We start from the raw sequence: 25,193 nt of genomic DNA on the forward strand, positions 1-25,193 counted from the left end.
GAAATTCAAACAAAATTTTGAAACAAAAAAATTTCAAACAAAATTTTGAAACAAAAAATTTCAAACAAAAAATTTGGAAACGAAAAATTTCAAAAAAAAAATTTCAAACAAAAAAATTTTAAACAAAAAATTTTGAAACAAAAGTTGTCAAAAAAAATTCAAACAAAATTCTGAAACAAAAAATTCAAACAAAAAATTTGAAAGCAAGAATTTTTGAAACAAAATGTTGCAAGCAAAAAAAAATTCAAACTAAAAAATTTTACGTTTCACGGTTAACCGTTAAACTTTATCCGGTTTTTAACTATTCGATTAACAAATAAACGGTTTTGATCATATTTATCATTGAGTGCAAAATGTTGAACGAAAACAAGATTTTTAAATGTAAAACAAAACTTAAAAACTGAATACAGCAAAGATTTAACACTCATCAACCAATCAGATTGCACGAAAGATAGTGATCAGCCAATCAGATTGCACGAAAGATAGTGATCAGCCAATCAAATTGCATCAACAATAACTTTGCCAGTGTTGTAGCATGTATTCCCTTAAGACTATGAGTCATAAGTTTCAATAAGGTTAGCTATGTATCCCTGTACACTACCTCATCAAGGTCAATCACGTGGTACAACGTCTTGCTTACGTTTATATTTGGCTGTAATAATCAATACCAATGACGCATTCTCAAATTATCCTACAAAGTTTCAATGTACCAATGTCCTGGACTCCTAATCCCATCATAGGTCAATAACTGATCACGTGATCACAATGATTTACCCAAAGAACAATTACCAATTATTGATATGACAATAAGAAATGTACCCCCTCCCAAAATTTAAGATTGGTACACAAATACACCTGTGTCTTATGAAAAAAGTAATAAATCCTGTACTTATTCAATAATAAAGCCGGTCAATAACCTTTAAATTTTGAATATTTGATCATAAGAGGAACACCAATGGGTCCTAGAAAACGTTTACCGAATTTTGTTATTTGATAATTCCCAAATTTAAAAGGGAACATAAACATATAAAGGTAATAAACCATATAACGTGCTAAATAGGTGTCAATAACCTCCGAAATTCGATTTTTGGTAGTTCTTTACCCATGAAAGGGAACGATGTGGACCATCCAAATTTATAGTGGTACATATTGAAGTCCTGTACTATGATACCAAATGCTTATATTAAAACAATTTCTAAAACCGAGTGGATGAGCCAAGATACCCCTCCCAAATTTTTCAAGGGGTGCGTTAATGTACCCATGTCTTATGATAGGAAATGAACCCATATACATGACCATATAACCATATAAGGTAATAGAACCTCATCAAAGGGAAGAAATTGGGCCAAAAACCAAACGCATGGTACAACATATTGCTTATGTTTATATTTTAGTAATTTTTACCCATGGAAGGGAACAAGATGGACCACCCAAATTTATCATGATACATGTTGAGGTCATGTACTATGATACCGAATCCCCTCCCTGGGTGCATCAATGTACCTATGTCTTATGATATGGAATGGACCCCTATACATTACCATATAAGATAATAGGACCTCATCCAAGGGGATAAATTGAGCCAAAACCAAACACGTGGTTGTACTAAAATTTGGCAATTTCGTACCCATCAAAGGAAACGTGGTGAACCACCCAAATTTATAGTAATATATATTAGGGTTCTATACTATAATACCAAACATGTAAAAGGGGCAATTTCCAAAATTAAAGGGGTGGGCCAAAGTACCCCTCCCAAATTTTTAAAGGAGTACACAAATGTACCTATGTCTTATGATAGGGAATAGACCCCTATACATAACCATATAACCATATAAGGTAATAGAACCTCATCCAAGGGGATAACTTAGGTCAAACCAAACACGTGGTAGAACGTATTGCTTACGTTTATATTTTGGCAATTTGTACCCCTAGAAGGGAACGAGGTGGACCACCCAAATTTATCATAATACATGTTAGGGTCCAGTACTATAATATCAAATATATAAAATGAGCAATTTCTAAAATTTAAAGGGTGGGCCAAAGTACCCTCCCAAATTTTTAAAGGAGTGCACAAATGTACCTATGTCTTATGATAGGGAATAGACCCCTATACATAACCATATAACCATATAAGGTAATAGAACCTCATCCAAGAGGATAAATTGGGCCAAAAGACCAAACACGTGGTACAACGTATTGCTTACGTTTATATTTTGACAATTTTGTACCCCTAGAAGGAAACGAGGTGGACCAAAATTTAAGGGGGGTGGTCCTATGTACCCCTGCCAAAATTTAAGGGGTGGGCCATGGTACCCCTGCCAAAATTTAGAGGGGGTGGTCCTAAGTACCCCTAGGTCATTGACCCCGGGCCAAGGTCATTGACCTATGACGTCACAAAAAATTTGCTGACTCGGCTGGCCATACGGGGACCACTACTACTGTGCGTTCTCCGGACTGCCTACACGTTGATAGGTTTTGCCTCTGAGTTGATATAAGTCCCATTTTCATAGTATTCTGCTGGTTCTATTATTATTCACAAACGAATTACTTTCAGCGATTATAAGAATTTTTAAAGTGAATAAGCACATTTCTTGTGCAGATGCTGAGTCATGATAACAACGGAATCTTCCAAGATGCATAAACACACGTAGCAACATCTGTTAAAGCGTAATTTCAGGGCTTCTTGACTGGCGAAGTTAAACTTATTTTGAGTACCTTCCTTAGCATGCTCAATCCTCCACTCTAAACTCTATTGAATGTGGTCAATGCTAGCAGCGAGTCCGACGTAAATTTACTCCTTTATTACTGCTCACGCAAGAGATTGCTGCACTGTATGATAAATCGTTTACTATCTCCTTTAAACGATTCATGGTGTACGTTTCACTTATTTCAATTGCATACGAATAAAAAGCTGTCGAAAGCCGTATTAATTACATGTGGAGAAGTAACATGAGCGTAAAGGGTGTGTGTCAAAAGACAAAGACAAACAAAAGTTGTTTGTGGAAATGACAAACAACAATTTCCTAAAGAATAGTGCGTTTTGTTACACATACCGTACACAAATAAATAATTTCTTCCGGCAAAAGAAAAATTATCAATTATTATTGGCATACTTTTTAACGCTACAAAAGTTATTATTATTATTTCGACCTTTTCGAAAGCTATTCACCTCAAGCATCGAACAGAATCTTATCTCGATGTGATTTATAAAAATATTAATAAAACTTTCCTCACCTGGAATTATTACTAATGGCTGAAATTTGGTACAGCATAAGCATAGCCTGTTTAGAACTATAATGAACTTTTTGTTGTTGTTGTTGTTGAGGCGGAGAACTTTAAACTAGCAACACTGTCTTTTGTGATAGCTGGTATTACAATTCTCAGTTGTTTTGAGGTTAGTTTGGTTTGGAAATTCGTCATGGATAGACTTACGCCGGAGCAACGTTTGCAAATTGCGCAAATTAATTTTGAAAACCACGGTTCAATTCGACAAACTCATCGGGCATTGCGTGCATTTTACGGTGCTCATAATCGTGGCCACCTCGTTCGTGCGATTTGACGCAATTAGATTATTGGGCCTAGGACAAATCTGCCAATGACCAAATGCGCCAATCGTGAAAATGGACAAATCTGCCAATTGACAAATCCGCCAATGGACAAATCTGCCAATTACCAAATGCGCCAATTGTGAAAATGGACAAATCTGCCAATTACCAAATGCGCCAAACGCAAAAATGACCAAATGCGCCAATTGCGAAAATGGACAAATCAGCCAATTGACAAATCTGCCAATTACCAAATCTGCCAACTACCATATCTGCCAATTACCAAATGCGCCAAACGCGAAAATGACCAAATGCGCCAATCGTGAGAATGGACAAATCTGCCAATTGACAAATCCGCCAATTACCAAATGCGCCAATTGTGAAAATGGACAAATCTGCCAATTGACAAATCCGCCAATTACCAAATCTGCCAATGGACAAATCTGCCAATGGATAAGTCACCGAACTATCATTTTACTTTAGATGTATTCTTCAATCATCGTCCCACAGTATTACAAAGAAGAAGAGGAAGGAGAATTTATGAAAGAGCGGAAAAGGGTATTTAAATTTTAATGTGTGTTACTTTTATAAATTCGCAATTATGTTTCAAAATGAATGTTTACTGATGTTGGTTTTTGGAGTTTAGTATCCCATTGCTGTACTTAGGTTATATGAGACGTGACGTAACACGTTTGAATTTTAATGCCCTCTCACTGGGAATCGAACCCGAAAAGATTAATGTTTGTTGTAATTATTGGATAGCCAACAAGCCTATTTGGTCTTTCACTTAAGTAGCTATTGCTTCAATTTTGTTCATCCGATTATCTTGGTTCATATGCCATTCACTTCAGAATAAACCAAGCTTGCAAATGGTACTATGCGCATGTGTACATGATGTATAAGAAGAAGGAAATTCAAGGTAAAATTGGGAATTTCCCGTCCAAAAGTCCCTTTGTTCAAATGTAGCACCCCCTGGTACGGCCCCAACTAAAGGCACCCAAATATAATATACCTTTAAAACTACTGTAGTTTATAAATAATATATGTGCCAAGTTTCATTGTAATACCTACAATAGTTGTGACGGAAAAAATATTTCTCAGTTCTGCTAGACAATACCAAATTTCATATAGAAAGAAAGTGAGATAAATATAAAATCAAATTAGTCAGAACAGTATTATTTATTTGAAATGAAATGAAATCTGAGTTTTACGTCCAACGGTTATGGCGGTAAGGCTAAAGGAGACGGTGATGATGAGTAATTAAAAAAATGGTAGAATGAAGAAAGTGGGAGGAAACGGGAGAAACCCGAGGAAACTCATGCACACGGTGTTTGTCCACCACAAAGTTCACTTGGCGGGGACTTGGATCGAACCCGGGACCCCAAGCACCAGAGGTGAACGCTCCACCACTGAGCCACCGCGGCCCTATTATTTATTTGAGTATCATGACTTATACGTCATTCTCTTCAGAATAAAACAGGCTTTCAAATGATATCATGATAATGTGTGTGTGTGTGTGTGTTGTACGAGAAAAGGGGAAATTAGGGTAAAATTGGGAATTTTCCGTCCAACAACAATCGGCAAGAGCAGAGTTGCTCCAGTAGCCCTGATATCGTTTCTCCATCATATATATAACTTGGTAGAAATGTTTCCCATGTTCATCAATGACTGCTCCGCAATTTTCTGGGAAGAAATCTATGTGGGAGTGGAACATATGTATTTTTAGTGATACATTACACCCTATTGCTTGGTAGAAGGTATTAGGTGCAACTCTACTTTGTTATAGTTCTGAGACCGCTCGTTTTCCAAAACATTCGTCACCACTTTTCGGAAAAAATCTCATGCAATCCTCTCTTCATTTTCTAACACTGCATCAAATTCAGGATCATTGAGGAGTTGAATTGAGGAGGCGAATTTGAGTGCCAATAAGGATTCATACCTGATTTTAGTTTCAGCAATTTGTGGAAGTTTACGCAGAATATATTTGAAGAATGTTTTGATGCGTCTATGAATAGCCGCCATTCATTGAGATTATCGTCTATGTTAAGTTTACTCACAAGACCAGTTAGGCCTACATAGTTACAACGTAATATGTCACTTTCCACTGAAAATACTGTTTGGAGATTCTGACCTGTTCAAAACACGAACACTTTTAGATCTTCGGAATAAGCTCCCCACTTCTTGAGTTTGGATGCCAGCAGTTCTGCGCCACTTTTTGAAAACCCCAGGTAATTTAATTCAGGTTGAGTATCATATGGTGAATAGATAATGATATTTGGGTTTTGTGAGGTTAGAATCGTTGGAAGACGATGAATCTGCAGCAGAATTTGACAATGTGGGTCGACATTGTTCACCTTTTGTTCTTCATCGGGTAAAACACTGGAGTAAGGTACGAGAAGTTGTGGAACCTTTAGTTCTTCAGAGTGTAGCTCAGTGATGAACATTTCAAGGAATATTTGAATTGCATAAGTAGCAGTCCACTTTTTCTTTTTTGGATATACCTTTAATTGGAAGAACTATGCAAAAATAGCAGTTTGAAGTATGATCTGTCTGTTCTCTCCATATCATTGGAACTGCAAATGGATTTGAATGAAACTTTGCAAACTTGTAGAATATCAAAAAGTAATCGTCACGTATATTTTTTTTATTTTGGCAATGGTGCGGATTTAAGGGTAGAAACCACCCTTTTAGAGGTAGCCTCCAAGCATAAACAGAAAATAATCATTAAAATAGAAGATTAAATGATACAGCCAGCTTACTGCCAAGGAGGTTTTAGGACAGGTGATTCAGAACCTGACGTTAAAATTACAAAATTCAAATTGGCGGATCCAATATGATGATTACTATTACAAATAGTCTTCTGGTTTGAAATGTTCTACAGTTAGCCAAGAACAATTATAATTGGCAGGGACTACTGAGAGAAGGTGCACACTGACGTGAAACCCCTTTCTGTACTTATTTTAACAGGACGTTTGATTAAATCTATAGCCCAAAAAGTTAGAAGCCAGTACCAATGCATTTGTCGCGAAGAAGAAGCAACACATGTTATTGGAAAAGTAAATATTTATAACTCTGATCAATATGGTTTCATTTTTAAATGTAGACGGGACGTACTCTAGTGTTTACAGAGACACAAACAGTGGAAAGTGTGGCGCAATCAGTAAATTCTATGACTCATAGCTACATCATACAGCCTATAATTTCTGTAAATAGTGTTTTGTTATCACCACTGTTAATTGTTTTGTAGGAAAACAATGGAACATTTGGTCTTGTAGTCCAACACAACCTCTTTAAATTTGTAAACATCCTTGTAAAAACATCAAATCCGGAAAAATTAACATCAAGTCTTCTGAGATCATGGTTCCAAGATATTTTTCTTCAAGCGTCTAATCCAAAGTCCATTTTGTTATTAGCTTCGTGGAGTGGTCACATTTCATCAACTTTGAACCTATTTTAAGAACAAAAGAGTAACTCATAATATAAACCATTTCTGCGGGAACAACTGGTAGGATTCAGGCTCTTCTTGTGCTCTTTAGGCCATTAAAAAAATTTCTTGAGACATTTATCTGACACTGTCCTTCTCTACAACTATAACATCAATTTACATCTCCGTAATAATATAATTAAGATCCCAACACTGATTCATAATCAGTTTTCTTCTCCTAGATTTGCTAATCTTATTCGGTATGCATGATATATAAGCGGTTATTTGGAAGAAAAACCTCCTGTGTTTGAAAATTTCCTTTCAAAGATTGTGCAGCATTTTGCGATTTGTGCACAGTTATTGCCGTAAAACTTTTCCGATTCATTCATTTAACTTGTATTATATTCTAAAAGACACTGGTGATGATATTAACGTGACAAAATTTTCGGTGACGAAATTACCTATATGGTAATATTTTGGTGACAAAATTACCAGTGACGAAATTACCGTGACGAACTTTCCGGTGACGAAGTTTCCGGTGACAAAATTACCGCCGCCCGTTTCCTCTCGACGTTTCTCCCATTGTGACCAGAGAAAAACAAAGAGGGAAGGAAGCGAAACCTTGCATGAAGCAACTGTAGGAAGGGGGACACCTAGCCACGTATTGGTTAATATCACCGGATGTAAAATGTTGCCAACTCAACACAAAGTTGTATTTTTTGAATAGCACTACGTTAAGTTATTACAAATTTTAAGTCTACATACAAATCGAAAACAAACAATACAACTTCTATTGTTCAGTGTTGCAAACTAATTATGCTATAATATCACAAAAATCCAGAAACATCCCAATTTTGGAGGTCTCTATAACAGTGATGACGCAAGTGAGACGGATGGTGCATCGCACATCGAAAGCACCTTAGTGTCGAATACTATGGTCAGCATATGATGTATTTCTATCAAACAGAAGAAAAAAGCTACAAGGAATTCAAAACTTGACTTCTTGCAAAGGGCTTTATTTCGAAAAAGAGCTGAGATAAGTATCACATCTAATTACGTAGATTATTTTCAAAAGATGTAATGATCATAATGCCGTTTACAGCAATTTGATATTTTGGGTAGTGATGGGTAAATTCCCGGGAAAATATTTTCCCGGAATATTCCCGGGAAGATTCCCCAAAATGGGAATTTTCCGGGAATTTATCTACAATCACAAATAAAATTGCATTCTATTACTATATTATGATTTCAAAGTTAAATTCGTTTCTATATCACAGTATATTATTACTCTTATTCCCAGCGGAGCCTTTAAAATGTATATTCTGAACGATGTTATTTTATTAATATTTTATTATATTTAGAGAGTACGCATAAATCTATATTTATTTACAATATGTTCTACGAAAGTAAATATGTTTCAAAAATGGTATAGTAAGTCGACATACTTTTAAACCGCTAAAAAGTTTAAATTTACATGTAAGTGGATTATCTGAACTTGACTCTACTACTGATATAAACATATTAAATTTTTAAGTGTTCTAAACAAATTATGTTGGGTAAGTGCCAGAAGACACATGTTCCACCATTTTGTCAACATTTGCGATTGCAAGATACTTTCTTATCTTTATAATTTTGCATGTGATATTGCCATACATGACATTTTTTCCTGCCCATTTCTCGAAATTTCATGCTTTAATTCACATGTAAGAGAAGTCCGAGTACCTCTTCAGAAATTCGAGTCAGAGACAGGAGACAGACCGACGTCTATTACTAACGGTGGTTCAGGGTTTATTAATAGTACTTCATCTCTATTTCTACATAATTCTACATTACTTTACAAAATGGATTCTTTTCATCATTTGTAGTTGAGTTGATTTTAGTTTAGCGTCCCTTTCAGCAGCGAGGCTATATGAGACGTGGACCTACTGATTAACGTGGAATCCGAACCACATGAGCTCCCGCCGGGAATCGAACCCGGGTCTTCCACGCCAAAGGCGCGTACGCTAACCGCTTAGCCACGGAGGAGATCTTTTCATCATTTGTAAATTACTACTTTGCTACTTTTGGCTATTGTTTAGTTTGGTGGGTCCAGATTTTGCACCTACTTTTTTTTGCGATATTCTATTCCGATGCGGTTGTTTTATGGTTTCTTACGTTAAATTACGTTACCAACATTAAATTCAGACAGCATTGCCAAGCGAGAGTTAGCGAGTGAAGGCGGGGTAGAGCCCCGCAGGGAACGTTGTTTTCTATTTTCGTTACCAACAGTTCACTTTCCTTTCTCACATAAATCACTTCCACTTACCTTTACGGTTTGTACAAATCCCCTACTGCCCTAAACAAAATTGTGTTCAATACTTTCTTGACTAATTGAACACCACTATCAACTCATTTGTTCCGTAAATCTTCCTACTTTTTGCTAGTTTTGGGCCCCCAATACTAAACAATTACCCTACCTTTTAGTGCAAATGGAAATGGTACTTAAAAACTCATATTATTAATTATGTCAAGTACAGTCAAAAAAAAAAAAAATTAAATTTCTTAACCTCCAAATTCTTTAAAATCTAGAAGTAAATCATAATATATTAAAATAATGTAATTAGTCATACGGTTCTTATAATTTGGATGATAAAGTAAAGAAATGGATATGAATTCCTTCCCGGGAATTTATAGGCCAGGGAAAAAAACCGGGAATATTCCTATTTTTTTAAATCCCTTCCCACTGAGAATATCCCCACTGCCCATCACTAGTAATGTCCAAGAGGTCGGGCGCCCCAAACTATAACCTCAGTGCAGAAAGTGGCCAATCACTTCAGCAAATAACAAAAACATTCATTTTTAACAGTTATAAATTCATCGAAATTAACACATAATTACAAGCAAATTATCTCTCATTGCCTTAGAGCATGTACGATTTATTGAACTTTTACATCATATGTCTCTCCGGTCTTCACAAAATAACCAACTTTTTAAACATATAAGGGAGAACGGGGCTGGTTGGCGAACTTTTCATTCTTTATTTATTTTTTTTTTTTTTTTATGAGCAGATTGTGCACTGTATTGCAATGTAATGGATGTGTACGGACAGACCAATGTTTCCTCTAATAAATTCCATTTTTCTTTTTGTTTTGTTGCTTAGTTTTCGAGAAATAATTTTTCTTTCTTTTAAAACGGAGTATGCCAACCAACCCCTACTGAGGGTCTGGTTGGCTGATAGCGTGAGGCTAGTTGACATTCTTTTTACACATAGCAAAGCACACACAAAATTGGATTTATTAGAAATATACGTTATTTTTCTGAATTCTATTATATATATTGCAATGAAGTAGGCTATTTGAAGTTTGAAATTACTTTTATTCACAACATTTAAAAGAATCAGCATTATGAAATATGAAAACTTCTTTCTTTTATTCTAGCTTGGTTGTCATGACATTGAAAGCTACAAGATTATCAAACCACATCAGTTTTAATAGGATTTGGTGTAGGTTAATTCTTCATATTATTTCAAAATGTAATTAAAATAACTGAACTATCAAGAAAGGTAGTTTATTTCCCGCTGTTCACAAAGTAGCTAAGAGAAACTAAGATATGTTTTAGCTGAATTATCGAGAAATGCAATTTATTTCCTACTTTCCACAAGGAAAGAAAAAGCAATAGCTAGGCCTCTATTTTTGTAACAAAAGAGCACATGCAAAATATTCTTGATCCTGAGAATTAGGCCTATTCAGAAAATTCAGAGTCCGGCATACAGTCTTTTCTCGATTTCTAAATTTTGACAGCAATCCAATATCTGCATGCTATTCTATAACATTGAAGTAAAAGATTGGTAGAACTGTAAACTATATAACAATAAAACAAACAATGTAACAATAAAAATAAAATGAAATATAATTTCACATGAGGTTGTTTGGCGCACTTGCCAACCAACCCCAAATGCTATACGCCAACTAACCCCAAGCCCATTTTGTTCAACAAAGTCGTAATTACTCAGCAATTGTTTGGCATTTACGTTTTATTGTTTGAATATCCATAAAAACAAAGTTCAGATCTAACTAATGCTATATTACTTACCTCTGTACCCCAAGTAGTGACGATTCTGTGATGTAACAGAGAACTGAAAAAAATACTTCAGACTGGCAAAAACACTCTTTATCTAATAGACACCATAATCCGCAAGTTACAAATTCCATATAAAGGTGGCAGCTGCATCCATAGGTCGCTCTTTTTTGACAGTAGCAACAGCTCATTATGTTAATTAATGAAGGAGTTATATGCAGTTCGTCAACCAGCCCCGATCTCCCCCAATAAGTAAATGTTAATGCTATTGTAAATGGTTACCTCGTTCAAATCCTCAAATATTTGGGCGATGATTTGATTACTTTCTCTTAATTACTCTTAGTTTCTTGCTTGTTATTCATAAATACTTTCTTTCTTTATGTTTTTACTAGATTATCCAGTTATTTGATGATAATACAAACAGAGTTGGGTGTTTTCCGTTTGGCAGAATTGTCAATTGAAAGATTTGTCCATTTTCACGATTGGCGCATTTGGTAATTGGCAGATTTGGTAATTGGCAGGTTTGGTAATTGGCGGATTTGTCAATTGGCAGATTTGTCCATTGGCAGATTTGGTAATTGGCTCATTTGTCCATTCTCACGATTGGCGCATTTGGTCATTTTCGCGTTGGGCAGATTTGGTAATTGGCAGATTTGGTAATTGGCAGGTTTGGTAGTTGGCGGATTTGTCAATTGGCAGATTTGTCCATTGGCAGATTTGTCCATTCTCGCGATTGGCGCATTTGGTCATTTTCGCGTTTGGCGCATTTGGTAATTGGCAGATTTGGTAATTGGCAGATTTGTCCATTGGCTGATTTGTCCATTTTCACAATTGGCACATTTGGTCATTTTCGCGTTTGGCGCATTTGGTAATTGGCAGATTTGTCCGGGTCCCAGATTATTTTGTCTGAGGATATGTAAAGTCCCATGTCTACGCCGAGAAACCAGAAACAATTGAGCAATTGGAAGCAAACATTCAATGCGTTATTGCCGAAATACAGCCTGATTTACTGTGAAGAGTGTGGAAAAACTGGACCTCCAGATTACGTCATGTACGCGCCAGCCGCGGTGGCCACATGCCCGAAATTATATTCAAACATTAATGCTATAAAATAATCTGTCAAATAAAGTCAATTTCACTGATATTAAAAACAATTTTCTGTGTTTTATTTCAACATAAAATACCCCGCCTATAAAGAAAGAACACCCTTTATATGTATGTTTTAAATTTTTCTAAATTTGAAATCTTGAACAGCACTAACATCACTTCACTTTCCTAGATTCATACTAAGGAAGAAAATATTTTGAGTTACTGTGCTTCCGACACTTTTCATGTTACTGAATAGCACAAACAAAGAAATCGCTTCACTTGCTGGAGCAGCACTGAACAACAAAATACTTCAAAAGACTCTAAAAAACATAGCCTGTTTAAAATGACAAGAAAGCTAATTCGTTACTTTCTTAAATAAAAGTTCTTATATTTGAAATGCTGTACAGAACAAATAGCACAATCATCACTTCACTTTCCTAGAGTAATACTGGTGAAGAAAACATTTTGAGTTGTGTTTCCGGTAATTTTCACGTTACCAAATAGCACACACAGAGGAATTACTTCACTTTCTGAAATGGCACTGAACAAAATATTCAGAAAGGTTCTCTGATGTGAATCTTTTTCCATCGCCTGTTGAAATTCTCATAAATATACACAACACTGATATAAGAGGTGTATTCATACTGGTTATTTCTTAAGGGTTTCCCAGAAATTTTTCCTGGACATTGTCTTTACGAAAAAACTTGATCCTCTAGGTCTATCTGTACGAAATTAGGTGTCCTTATTCATCTCGCCTAATACAAATTACAAAGGAACATACCATATAAAGGGAGCTTGTTATTATATTGATGAAAACTAGTAGACTGACAAAAACGAAAAATTCGTGCGTTTAAAAAAGTAATTTTGTTTCAAAAGCATTTCAAAATTTAAAAACTGGCAATTTAAGACGTTATAGGTTCTGAAAGCAAAATTAGGTTATTTTAGGTCCTATAAAATTATTATGTTTTTGTTCATAACTTGAAATGTAAATAGGAATAAAATAGAATCAAATCTAAGCATCCCAAGATTACTTAAAAGTTAAATGAATAAGAAACTCAAAATTCATTCCAATTGCATGTACTTAATTACTTTTTTTTTATGCAAACGTCGCTTAGAAGTCGTCACATGAATAATGATTCTTAAAAAGAACTTTGTATATAATCGGGAAAAACGTCGTGACTGTCCGCAACCATTATCACTGCTGTGTATTGCGGGTTTTAGGGGTGGCCATTTTTTGAACAAGACTGTACATATAAAGCTTACATTTAGCAAATGTTTATACTCTTATTTGGCAGCCACTAAAGGAGGCAAGCATTTACATTACGTTAAGACAATAAAATAATTTTATGTCACATCCACCTACTATGTCAAAGTGTTAATTATTTAACTCAAGCATATTTAAGAAGTATAAGAAAAAGTATGTTGCAATGCTTATCTATTACTTAAAAGAAATCAGATAAAACACTTACAGCAATGAAAATTTTGTGTTTCCAGGAGGCATCAAGATAAGAACTATGTAAGATCCAAACTCCAGAGGCCATACATGCTAATAATTTTTCATTTCGTCCGAGTTTGGTAGCAACTAAATGAGTAGCTGAAGAATCACATATTGCAGTATCACTTAACGTACCACCTAATTCTTCTACTATTTGTTTATAATGTACTCTTTCCTGTAAGAGAAAAAAATGAACACATAATCAATCATTAGAAATTAAACTCCAAGCATATAATCACTAACTTTTTAGCAGTTGCGAACGGTGATAGTTTTAAGAGAGTAGGCCCAATGTAATAAAATAATAATAATAATAATAATAATAATAATAATAATAATAATAATAATAATAATAATAATAAGCAAATTATCAATAGACATAAACAGTTGCGTATTTAGGGGGGATTCTGGGCTTAAGACCCCCCGAAATTGTATTTAATATATTAAAGTAAATGAAATATCTTGCAAAATTTTCACATTTCCAGGTACCAAGTTAATCAAGACTCCCCCGAAACAAAATCATAAATACGCCACTGGACATATATATTTTACTACAGAAACACAAGAAGACAAATTTACATGAATTTCACGTAATTGTACACCATCGACAGCACTTATTCAATCCGAGTTGATCTAATTCACCGTAATGCAATTAATTGTTTCAATTGGGCGCGATCGGGTGGGAACGATGGCCATCGCAAGAAATATATGCGTTTCGTCTACTTGTGCCGAAACAAACTCTGTAAAAGTTCGTCTTTAATTATATTGTTCAAAACAACAAGCGTTCAATCAAGTCATTTTGTATTTCACTTAATTCTCCTTTAAAACATAATCAGACTTAAATATTTTTTCATACGCTGCTCTTTATGTCAATACTTCTGTTTGTTCTATTTTCAACACAGGTGTTGGTCTTCGTTCCTTAATAACACATTAATTTTCAAAAGACCACTGACATAAAGGATTCTTTAATAGGAATTATATTATATATTGATAATCTCTACTGGAATTTTCTCTCATTCATTTTTGCAAATGTAAGAAAAAAAAGTCACGAATTTGACGAAGTGTACACTATTAAGTGTGCACTCCATTTGTAGATTTCGATTGTGCATCCTCGAAGTGTGTACTATGCACTTTTGGACACGTCCAGTATCTAAAAAACTACTCAATTCTAATGAACTCAACAAGTCTGATTTCGTACAGGCTTGCATCAACGTAACGGAATAAAGGGGCATAAGTTTGTGATAATAGGCGTAGCACCTTTAGAATTGCTTGTTCCAGCTTTTGCATTGCGTTAGAGTCCGCAAAATTAAGCAAAGTTGGTACGGAATGGGGCCCCACGTTGTCTTGCTCTTTATTTAACATATCGAATCGAAATCGAAGGTCTCAAGAGAAACTCTTTATGTAGAAACATAAGTCGATAAGCGCTGAGGCCGGTCTCATTCGCAGGTTATTACCAACACGTTCTCTCGCGGGATTTTCTGAGAGATTGGCGGCAATTCTACTGCCGTCTGAGACACTGCTTGGTGAGCCTCCAAGTAGTGGTGCTAACCACGATTTCTTTATTGAAAAATATTTTTTTTTTTTTTTGTTCAACTTATAAAACTATCATACATTTTGTGTAAGGAAAATAAATTAATTATAAATTATAATTTCTGAAAGTAAATGGGTAGGCCGGGCCTCAGAGCCTCTTACGACCTTTCGCCAATGCTTTTTAGGAAACAAAACTTAATCATATGATCAAGAAAACAATTTAAAAAAAGTAAACAATTTCCCCACGTTCAGCGGATTTGCAGATCCAGTCTCCTAACTATGAAAACTTTTACGATAATTCAACCATAAGCATTTAACGGATTCAACCTGTTTTACGTATGTAATTAAAAGATAATACAGTGTGACTTGTGTGAAAAATATGTTTATGCATTGCAAAAGATGTCATCATCATCATCACCATAGGTATTCTGCCTTTATTGGCAGGTCACTTGCCGCAGCTGAGAAGCTTTCATGCTCCACGGTCCTCCGCTAACTTCTTCGTCTTCACGTATGATCTTTCTGTTTTTATATCATCCATTAATTGTAATCTCCTTCACCCCCTCCCTCTCTTTCCCGCCACCATACCCTCTAGGACGTCCCTCATGATACTTGTACTTGCAATTATTCGCTGCAAACTCAGTCATATCTGACTACATAAGAAGTTAGTATGAAAAGCACTTTATGTAAATGTTGAAAGTAGATCCCAGATAGCAAAGGAAATAGGTGGTTTGAGTGAATAAGTTATAAAAGCAACTTCTTTCCTTGCAAGTACCTTATACGAATTACGAACTTAAAATGTTATAACTAAAAACTAAATATAAATGTCTTCGCTAAATATAAATGATCCTCTGATTCGTAACAAAATTAGGTAGTAAGTTTTTGGTAACAAATAGAATATTTTATGTTTTTTGTCATAGGCCTACATTTTGAAATGACAAAATCGTAACTTCTATTAAATGAATGAAACAATCATATAATAGAAATAATGTAAATATTCTTGCATGTTACCGATTTCCGATGTGGTTGCTTACTTCCGATTAAAACTCGAGTATTGTTTCGGATTGTACTGGGATTAGTTAAGCCTCTTATAGAAACATGATCCTGGAAAGATGGTTAAGCTACAATTTACTAACTATTCGATCAACCTAACTCAGCGAGGAAAAATCATAGAACATCGTAGAAACGTAATAGTAATATCGAGTATATGCAGTTATGATTTGGTAATATTTTTAATACTCAATGTTGTAAACACTTGATTTCTGTAGCTGCAGAGAACATTGGCGTCTATGCTCGGTGGTGTATGTGTGCCGTAACTTAAATGACCGATTTTCTGATGTTGCGTATTTATCAAGTAGCGCCTATGACCTGCTAACGTTGAATTCTTTTCCTGATTGTTTTCTTGTCACAGCCCAGAACCCAGTGATCTGGGGAACAGTTTGTCCCGTTGTTTCTCAACCCAGTTGCGTAGTCAGAAACCCATCTAGGGGGGCTAATAACTGCCTGTGGAAGCATTACACACATGACACACAATATATATATATATATATATATCGAAACTAGACTGTTTCTAATTCCACTTAATCGAATCCGAGACAGACACACGAGCAGGTACCTCGAACTAACGATTAATAGCTCTCATTGTTAACAGCTGAACGACTCAGACCACACGACTACGGTCGGTGGCTAGCAATGGAATTAAGGATGTTTAAGTGGGTAGTAATACCTTTTGGTACAGGATGATGTTCTCTTCTATTACTTTTTTCCAACAGGAGGTGTTCTGTCGCTGGTTGCTACAATCATATTGGGATTTCTATCATTAATTCACTTTACTGAAGAGGCTGCCTTCGGGCGAGATGGTATAACCAGCTTCTACAACACTCACATCTGGGCGCAGGAAAATCCATACGGAATGGTCGAGTCCCACAATAAACCGTAGTTCCGAATACATGTCTGGGCTAGGATTCTCGGTTACCAGTTAATCGAACCCGTTATTCTGCCACAAAGACTAACAAACGACGCGTATCTGCAGTTCTTGCAAGATACACTGTTCGTTTTGCTCGATGGAGCTCCCCACTTTTTTTTACTTCCGTTCGTGCATATGTGAACAATATCTTCCCCCGCAGGTGGATCAGTCGATATGGCCATGTTACATGATCCGTCCGGTCACCGGACCTAAATTCACTTGATTTTAACTTGTGGTGACATCATAAGAGTGTTATTTTCGCTGAGTCTAATGAACTCTCTGTCAGGAAAGTAAATGTACATTTCTTTTATGAGTCTGGCATTCCTGCGCTCTAACAGTGGAGAATATGAGAATTAAATCAATCAAAAGTGTAGTTAAAGATAAGGAGAAAAGCCTAATCAGAATAAGAGATTGAAGAGGGGCACAAACTGAATACGAATATGGTGATTACATTCAAAATAAGATGAATTATGGTGGTATTTGTTCGGATTTTTTTTCTTTCGAAATGAAGAGAATAATAAACGCAAGTAGTAATGGCAGCACTTCAGGACACTTTTTGGCCCCTGGGTCCCTGCCTCAGGACCCATGGTCCCTGGCCCGGGGTCAATGACCTAGGGGTACATAGGACCACCCCCTCTAAATTTTGGCAGGGGTACCTTGGCCCACCCCCAAAATTTTGGCAGGGGCACATAGGACCACCCCCCTTAAATTTTGGAAATTGCCAAATCTAAAAATTTGGTATGGTAGCCTAGGACCACAGTATGTACCTCTATCAGTATTGGGTGTCTATGTCGTTCCCTTTCACGGGTAAAAAATTTCCAAAAATTAACATTTCGGAGGTTTTTGACCTAATTTATCCCCTTTGATGAGGTGTTATTACCCTATATGGTTATATGGGCGTATACAGGGGTCCATTACCTTTCATAAGACAGGGGTATATTAATGCACCCATTGAAAGATTTGGGAGGGGTACCTTGGCCCACCCCTTAAATTTTGGAAATTGCCCAATTTAAACATTTGGTATTCTAGTACAGGACCCTAATATGTATTATGATAAATTTGGATGGTCCACCTCGTTCCCTTTTAGGGGTACCAAATTGCCAAAATATAAACGTAAGCAATACGTAGTACCACGTGTTTGGTTTTTGACCTAATTTATCCCTTTGGATGAGGTCCTATTACCTTATATATTTATATGAGCGTATACAGGAGTCTATTACCTTTCATAAGACATGGGTATATTGGTGCACCCCGGGAGGGGTACCTTGGCCCACCCCTTCAATTTTAGAAATTGCCCAATTTAAACATTTGGTATAATAGTATAGAGCCCTAGTATGTATCACTATAAATTTGGGTGGTCCACCTCGTTCCCTTCTAGGGGTACACAATTGTAAAATTTTAGTACAACCACGTGTTTGGTCTTTTGACCTAATTTATCACCTTTGATGAGGTGTTATTATCCTATATCGTTATATGGGCGTATACAGGGGTTCATTACCTTTCATAAGACATGGGTATATTAATGCACCCCTTGAAAAATTTGGGAGGGATACCTTAGACCACCCTTTAATTTTGGAAATTGCCCAATTTAAACATTTGGTATAATAGTATAGGACCCTAATATATGTTACTGTTACTTCGTTCCCTTTTAGGGGTACAAAATTGCCAAAATATAAACGTAAGCAATACGTTGTACCACGTGTTTCGTTTTTTACCTAATCTAATCCATTGGATGAGGTCCTATTACCTTATACGTTATATGGTCACGTATGGGGATTCATTTCCTATCATAAGACATAGGTACATTTGTGCACCCGGGAGGGGTACTTTGACCCACCCCTTTAATTTTGGAAATTGTCCCTTTTATATGTTTGGTATTATAGTATAGGACCCTAATATAAATTACTATAAATTTTGGTGGTTCACCTCGTTTCCTTTCATGGGTACGAAATTGCCAAATTTTAGTACAACCACGTGTTTGGTTTTGGCTCAATTTATCCCCTTGGATGAGATCCTATTACCTTATATGGTTATATGGTCATGTATATATTGGTCCATTTCCTATTATAAGACATGGGTACATTGATGCACCCTTTAAATTTTTGGAAGGGGTACCATGGCCAACCCCCTTAAATTTTGGAAATTTTCCAATTTGAGCATTCGGTATCATAGTATATGCCTCAACATGTATCATGATAAATTTGGGTGGTCCATCTTGTTCCCTTTCATGGGTAAAAATTGCTAAAATATAAACATAAGCAATATGTTGTACCATGTGTTTGGTTTTTGGCCCAATTTCTCCCCTTTGATGAGGTTCTATTACCTTATATGGTTATATGGTCATGTATATGGGTTCATTTCCTATCATAAGACATGGGTACATTGAGGCACCCATTAAAATTTGGGAGGGTATCTTGGCTCATCCACTCCGTTTTAGAAACTGTTTAATATAAGCATTTGGTATCATAGTACAGGACTTCAATATCTACCACTATAAATTTGGATGGTCCACATCGTTCCCTTTCATCGGTAAAGAACTACCAAAAATCAAATTTCGGAGGTTATTGACACCTATTTAGCACGTTATATGGGTATGTACAGAGGTTTATTACCTTTATATGTTTATGTTCCCTTTTAAATTTGGGAATTATCAAATAACAAAATTCGGTAAACGTTTTCTAGGACCCATTGGTGTTCCTCTTATGACCAAATATTCAAAATTTAAAGGTTATTGACCGGCTTTATTATTGAATAAGTACAGGATTTATTACTTTTTCATAAGACGCATGTGTATTTGTGTACCAATCTTAAATTTTGGGAGGGGTACATTTCTTATTGTCATATCAATAATTGGTAATTGGATAGTATCTCATTCATTGGGTAAATTATTGTCAAATATGAGTATGATCACGTGATCAGTTATTAACCTATGATGGGATTAGTAGTCCAGAACAATGGTACATTGAAACTTTGTAGGATAATTTGAGAATGCGTCATTGGTATTGATTATTCCCGCCAAATATAAACGTAAGCAAGACGTTGTACCACGTGATTGTCCTTGATGAGGTAGTGCACAGGGATTCATTTCCTTTGTTGTGGTACTTCTTAAGTTTGAGTACACACACTTCTAGAAAACAGTTGGTTCTACTCAGGTAAACAATTGACGGACATTATTGACCTTATTGAACATATAATGATATGATTAACTCTAAGACTTAGGTATATCAAGAGAAGTATTCTTTAAATTTGGGAATGGTGATAAACAGAATTTTAACATAAGGTGCGAAATTTGAAACAATACATTGAACTTTAGTCACAGCTCATAGTCTAAGATCATTGGTGGTGATTGATTTGAAATCAGATAGCTAACCTTATTGAATCTTATGACTCATAGACGAAAGGCAATACATGCTACAACAGTTTGAAATTTAATCATAAGGTGATGTAATCTGACACTAGCAAAGTTATTGTTAATGCAATCTGATTGGCTGATCACTATCTTTCGTGCAATCTGATTGGTTGATGATTTTCAAATCTTTGCTGTATTCAGTTTTAAGATTTGTTTAACATTTAAAAATCTTGGTTTCGTTCAACATTTTGCACTCACTGATAAATATGATCAAAACCGTTTATTTGTTAATCGAATAGTTAAAAACCGGATAAAGTTTGACGGTTAACCGTGAAACGTAAAATTTTTAGTTTGAAATTTTTTGTTTGGAACTTTTTGTTTCGAAATTTTGTTTGAAATTTTTTTTGACAACTTTTGTTTCAAATTTTTTGTTGCAAAATTTTGTTTGAAAATTTTTTGTTTAAAATTTTTTGTTCGAAATTTTTGTTTTGAAAATTTTTTCGTTTCCAAATTTTTTTGTTTAAAATTTTTAAGTTTGTGCACTCATTAGTGAAGAACCGGAACTGCTTAGAAGAAAATTTGGTTTGAAATTTTTTCGTTTGAATTTTTTTTTGAAATGTTTGTTTCAAAGTTTGGTTTGACATTTTTAAAAGTTTGTGCACTCATTAGTAAAGAACCGGAACTGTTTAGAACAAAAACCTCTGGCAACATTGTGGTGCAATAGTACACGTCAGAACACGATAATGCAACGTCATCAGTTTTGCATCATATATAAGTATCGTTCGAGTTAGTATTCATGATAACATCATCATGGCTACTTGTCTGCAATTTCTAAACACGCATGATGTGATGAAATCATTTACCAAGATTACTGATTTACAACAGAATGTACCTTATAGAATCTTAGCTAGCCAAATGATCCCTACAAAGTTTGGATTAAGAATCGTAGTGAAGCTTGAAAATGATAAGTATATAATTTTACCAGCAAGATATTTACCCATGGAAGCATCAAAACAAGAAGAACTGTTACGTTTCTTAAATACTGGATCTGTATCTTTATGTTACAAAGGATTCTTGGGTCGAAGTCATCAACTTGAATTTAGTACACAGCCGGATTCGTCAGCAATTGTGATGAAATCATGAATTCAAACGTCAGCACATTAGACATAGTTGTATGAATTTGGTTGGTCAGGATGACGTCAGCAACTGTGATGAAATCATGAATTCAAACGTCAGCACATTCCTTACCAATGACGTCAGCAATAACTATAAACCAGCAAATACAATATCATCCCACGAAATCATTTGAGCAAGTGCTTTTCAGGAGGAAAGATGTGTACTTCTAACGATAAAGAATTCATCTTCGCAAGCTATTATCCAATAAATATATTTCAAACAAAACATGTGATGATTGGTATCAGTGCTAGAACATTTGAACCTGTGATTCGATTGGGCAAAGCAGAACAATTTGGTGTACAACTGACCTGTGAAAAATGGCAAATATGTTCACGAATCGACCAAATGAACGATTATTTTCATGATGAGCTAAATGTGACCATAGTCAAATCATTAGGCTCAAATCATGAAGTGGTGCTGCGTACAGTCCTCGAAGAGAAGATGGTGCTGTTACGTAAAAAGAGTACATTCCATGTCCCTCGCAACATGGTGTATCTAACACAAACGGAATGGAACAAATTCATCAGCGTATTTCAGTGTGTTAAACATGCAGTGGAAGTGTGCAACAAAACTAGTATATTCCTGAAAAAGTACTATTTTGAAAAATGTGTTATGCATATTGTACAACATGTATCTAGATATTGTGATGGTTGTCAACATCGTTCGTGGGTGCATACATGTATTGATAAACAGTTTATTTGTGATCAAATGGACATTGAGTTTCCACCAATTGATATTGCATTAGACCTTAAAAAACTTCAACTGGAATTTAAATTATACGCTAAAGACAAACTAGTGCAAGAAGTTCAAAATACATTGTATCGACAATATCCAGAACCACTATCTGGTATGGATGTATGTGGAGTGTAATAAAATGATCCATTTCAATGATTTGTGTTTTTTTCATTTCAAGTACAGCCCCATGTTCTGACGTGTACTATTGCACCACAATGTTGCCAGAGGTTTTAGTTCTAAACAGTTCCGGTTCTTTACTAATGAGTGCACAAACTTTAAAAATGTCAAACCAAACTTTGAAACAAAATTTTCAAACAAAAATCTTTGAAACAAAATTTTGAAAATTTGGAAAACAAAAATTTCGAACAAAAAATTTTAAACAAAAAATTTTCAAACAAAATTTTGCAACAAAAAAATTTGAAACAAAAGTTGTCAAAAAAATTTCAAACAAAATTTCGAAACACAAAGTTTCAAACAAAAAATTTCAAACTAAAAATTTTACGTTTCACGGTTAACCGTCAAACTTTATCCGGTTTTTAACTATTCGATTAACAAATAAACGGTTTTGATCATATTTATCAGTGAGTGCAAAATGTTGAACGAAACCAAGATTTTTAAATGTTAAACAAATCTTAAAACTGAATACAGCAAAGATTTGAAAATCATCAACCAATCAGATTGCACGAAAGATAGTGATCAGCCAATCAGATTGCATTAACAATAACTTTGCTAGTGTCAGATTACATCACCTTATGATTAAATTTCAAACTGTTGTAGCATGTATTGCCTTTCGTCTATGAGTCATAAGATTCAATAAGGTTAGCTATCTGATTTCAAATCAATCACCACCAATGATCTTAGACTATGAGCTGTGACTAAAGTTCAATGTATTGTTTCAAATTTCGCACCTTATGTTAAAATTCTGTTTATCACCATTCCCAAATTTAAAGAATACTTCTCTTGATATACCTAAGTCTTAGAGTTAATCATATCATTATATGTTCAATAAGGTCAATAATGTCCGTCAATTGTTTACCTGAGTAGAACCAACTGTTTTCTAGAAGTGTGTGTACTCAAACTTAAGAAGTACCACAACAAAGGAAATGAATCCCTGTACACTACCTCATCAAGGACAATCACGTGGTACAACGTCTTGCTTACGTTTATATTTGGCGGGAATAATCAATACCAATGACGCATTCTCAAATTATCCTACAAAGTTTCAATGTACCATTGTTCTGGACTACTAATCCCATCATAGGTTAATAACTGATCACGTGATCATACTCATATTTGACAATAATTTACCCAATGAATGAGATACTATCCAATTACCAATTATTGATATGACAATAAGAAATGTACCCCTCCCAAAATTTAAGATTGGTACACAAATACACATGCGTCTTATGAAAAAGTAATAAATCCTGTACTTATTCAATAATAAAGCCGGTCAATAACCTTTAAATTTTGAATATTTGGTCATAAGAGGAACACCAATGGGTCCTAGAAAACGTTTACCGAATTTTGTTATTTGATAATTCCCAAATTTAAAAGGGAACATAAACATATAAAGGTAATAAACCTCTGTACATACCCATATAACGTGCTAAATAGGTGTCAATAACCTCCGAAATTTGATTTTTTGGTAGTTCTTTACCGATGAAAGGGAACGATGTGGACCATCCAAATTTATAGTGGTAGATATTGAAGTCCTGTACTATGATACCAAATGCTTATATTAAACAGTTTCTAAAACGGAGTGGATGAGCCAAGATACCCTCCCAAATTTTAAAGGGTGCGTCAATGTACCCATGTCTTATGATAGGAAATGAACCCATATACATGACCATATAACCATATAAGGTAATAGAACCTCATCAAAGGGGAGAAATTGGGCCAAAAACCAAACACATGGTACAACATATTGCTTATGTTTATATTTTAGCAATTTTTACCCATGAAAGGGAACAAGATGGACCACCCAAATTTATCATGATACATGTTGAGGCATATACTATGATACCGAATGCTCAAATTGGAAAATTTCCAAAATTTAAGGGGGTTGGCCATGGTACCCCTTCCAAAAATTTAAAGGGTGCATCAATGTACCCATGTCTTATAATAGGAAATGGACCAATATATACATGACCATATAACCATATAAGGTAATAGGATCTCATCCAAGGGGATAAATTGAGCCAAAACCAAACACGTGGTTGTACTAAAATTTGGCAATTTCGTACCCATGAAAGGAAACGAGGTGAACCACCAAAATTTATAGTAATTTACATTAGGGTCCTATACTATAATACCAAACATATAAAAGGGACAATTTCCAAAATTAAAGGGGTGGGTCAAAGTACCCCTCCCGGGTGCACAAATGTACCTATGTCTTATGATAGGAAATGAATCCCCATACGTGACCATATAACGTATAAGGTAATAGGACCTCATCCAATGGATTAGATTAGGTAAAAAACGAAACACGTGGTACAACGTATTGCTTACGTTTATATTTTGGCAATTTTGTACCCCTAAAAGGGAACGAAGTAACAGTAATATATATTAGGGTCCTATACTATTATACCAAATGTTTAAATTGGGCAATTTCCAAAATTAAAGGGTGGTCTAAGGTATCCCTCCCAAATTTTTCAAGGGGTGCATTAATATACCCATGTCTTATGAAAGGTAATGAACCCCTGTATACGCCCATATAACGATATAGGATAATAACACCTCATCAAAGGTGATAAATTAGGTCAAAAGACCAAACACGTGGTTGTACTAAAATTTTACAATTGTGTACCCCTAGAAGGGAACGAGGTGGACCA

General features: G+C 35.2%; 1 protein-coding gene across 4 annotated transcripts in view; it reads right to left on the reverse strand.

The window, feature by feature from the left end:
• LOC145664449 (DNA topoisomerase 2-binding protein 1-A-like) overlaps positions 1-25,193 on the reverse strand; it is a 1,008,895-nt gene that overhangs the window by 34,094 nt on the left and 949,608 nt on the right. For all 4 annotated transcript variants that reach the window (XM_081731135.1, XM_081731136.1, XM_081731137.1 and 1 more), the window contains one exon: positions 13,584-13,784. In XM_081731135.1, the coding sequence (XP_081587261.1) occupies positions 13,584-13,784 (201 nt within the window). The remainder of the gene's footprint in view (positions 1-13,583; positions 13,785-25,193) is intronic.

Source organism: Thermobia domestica, chromosome 11 (assembly GCF_964235325.1).
Source record: "Thermobia domestica chromosome 11, izTheDome1.hap1.1, whole genome shotgun sequence".
NCBI lineage: Eukaryota > Metazoa > Arthropoda > Insecta > Zygentoma > Lepismatidae > Thermobia > Thermobia domestica.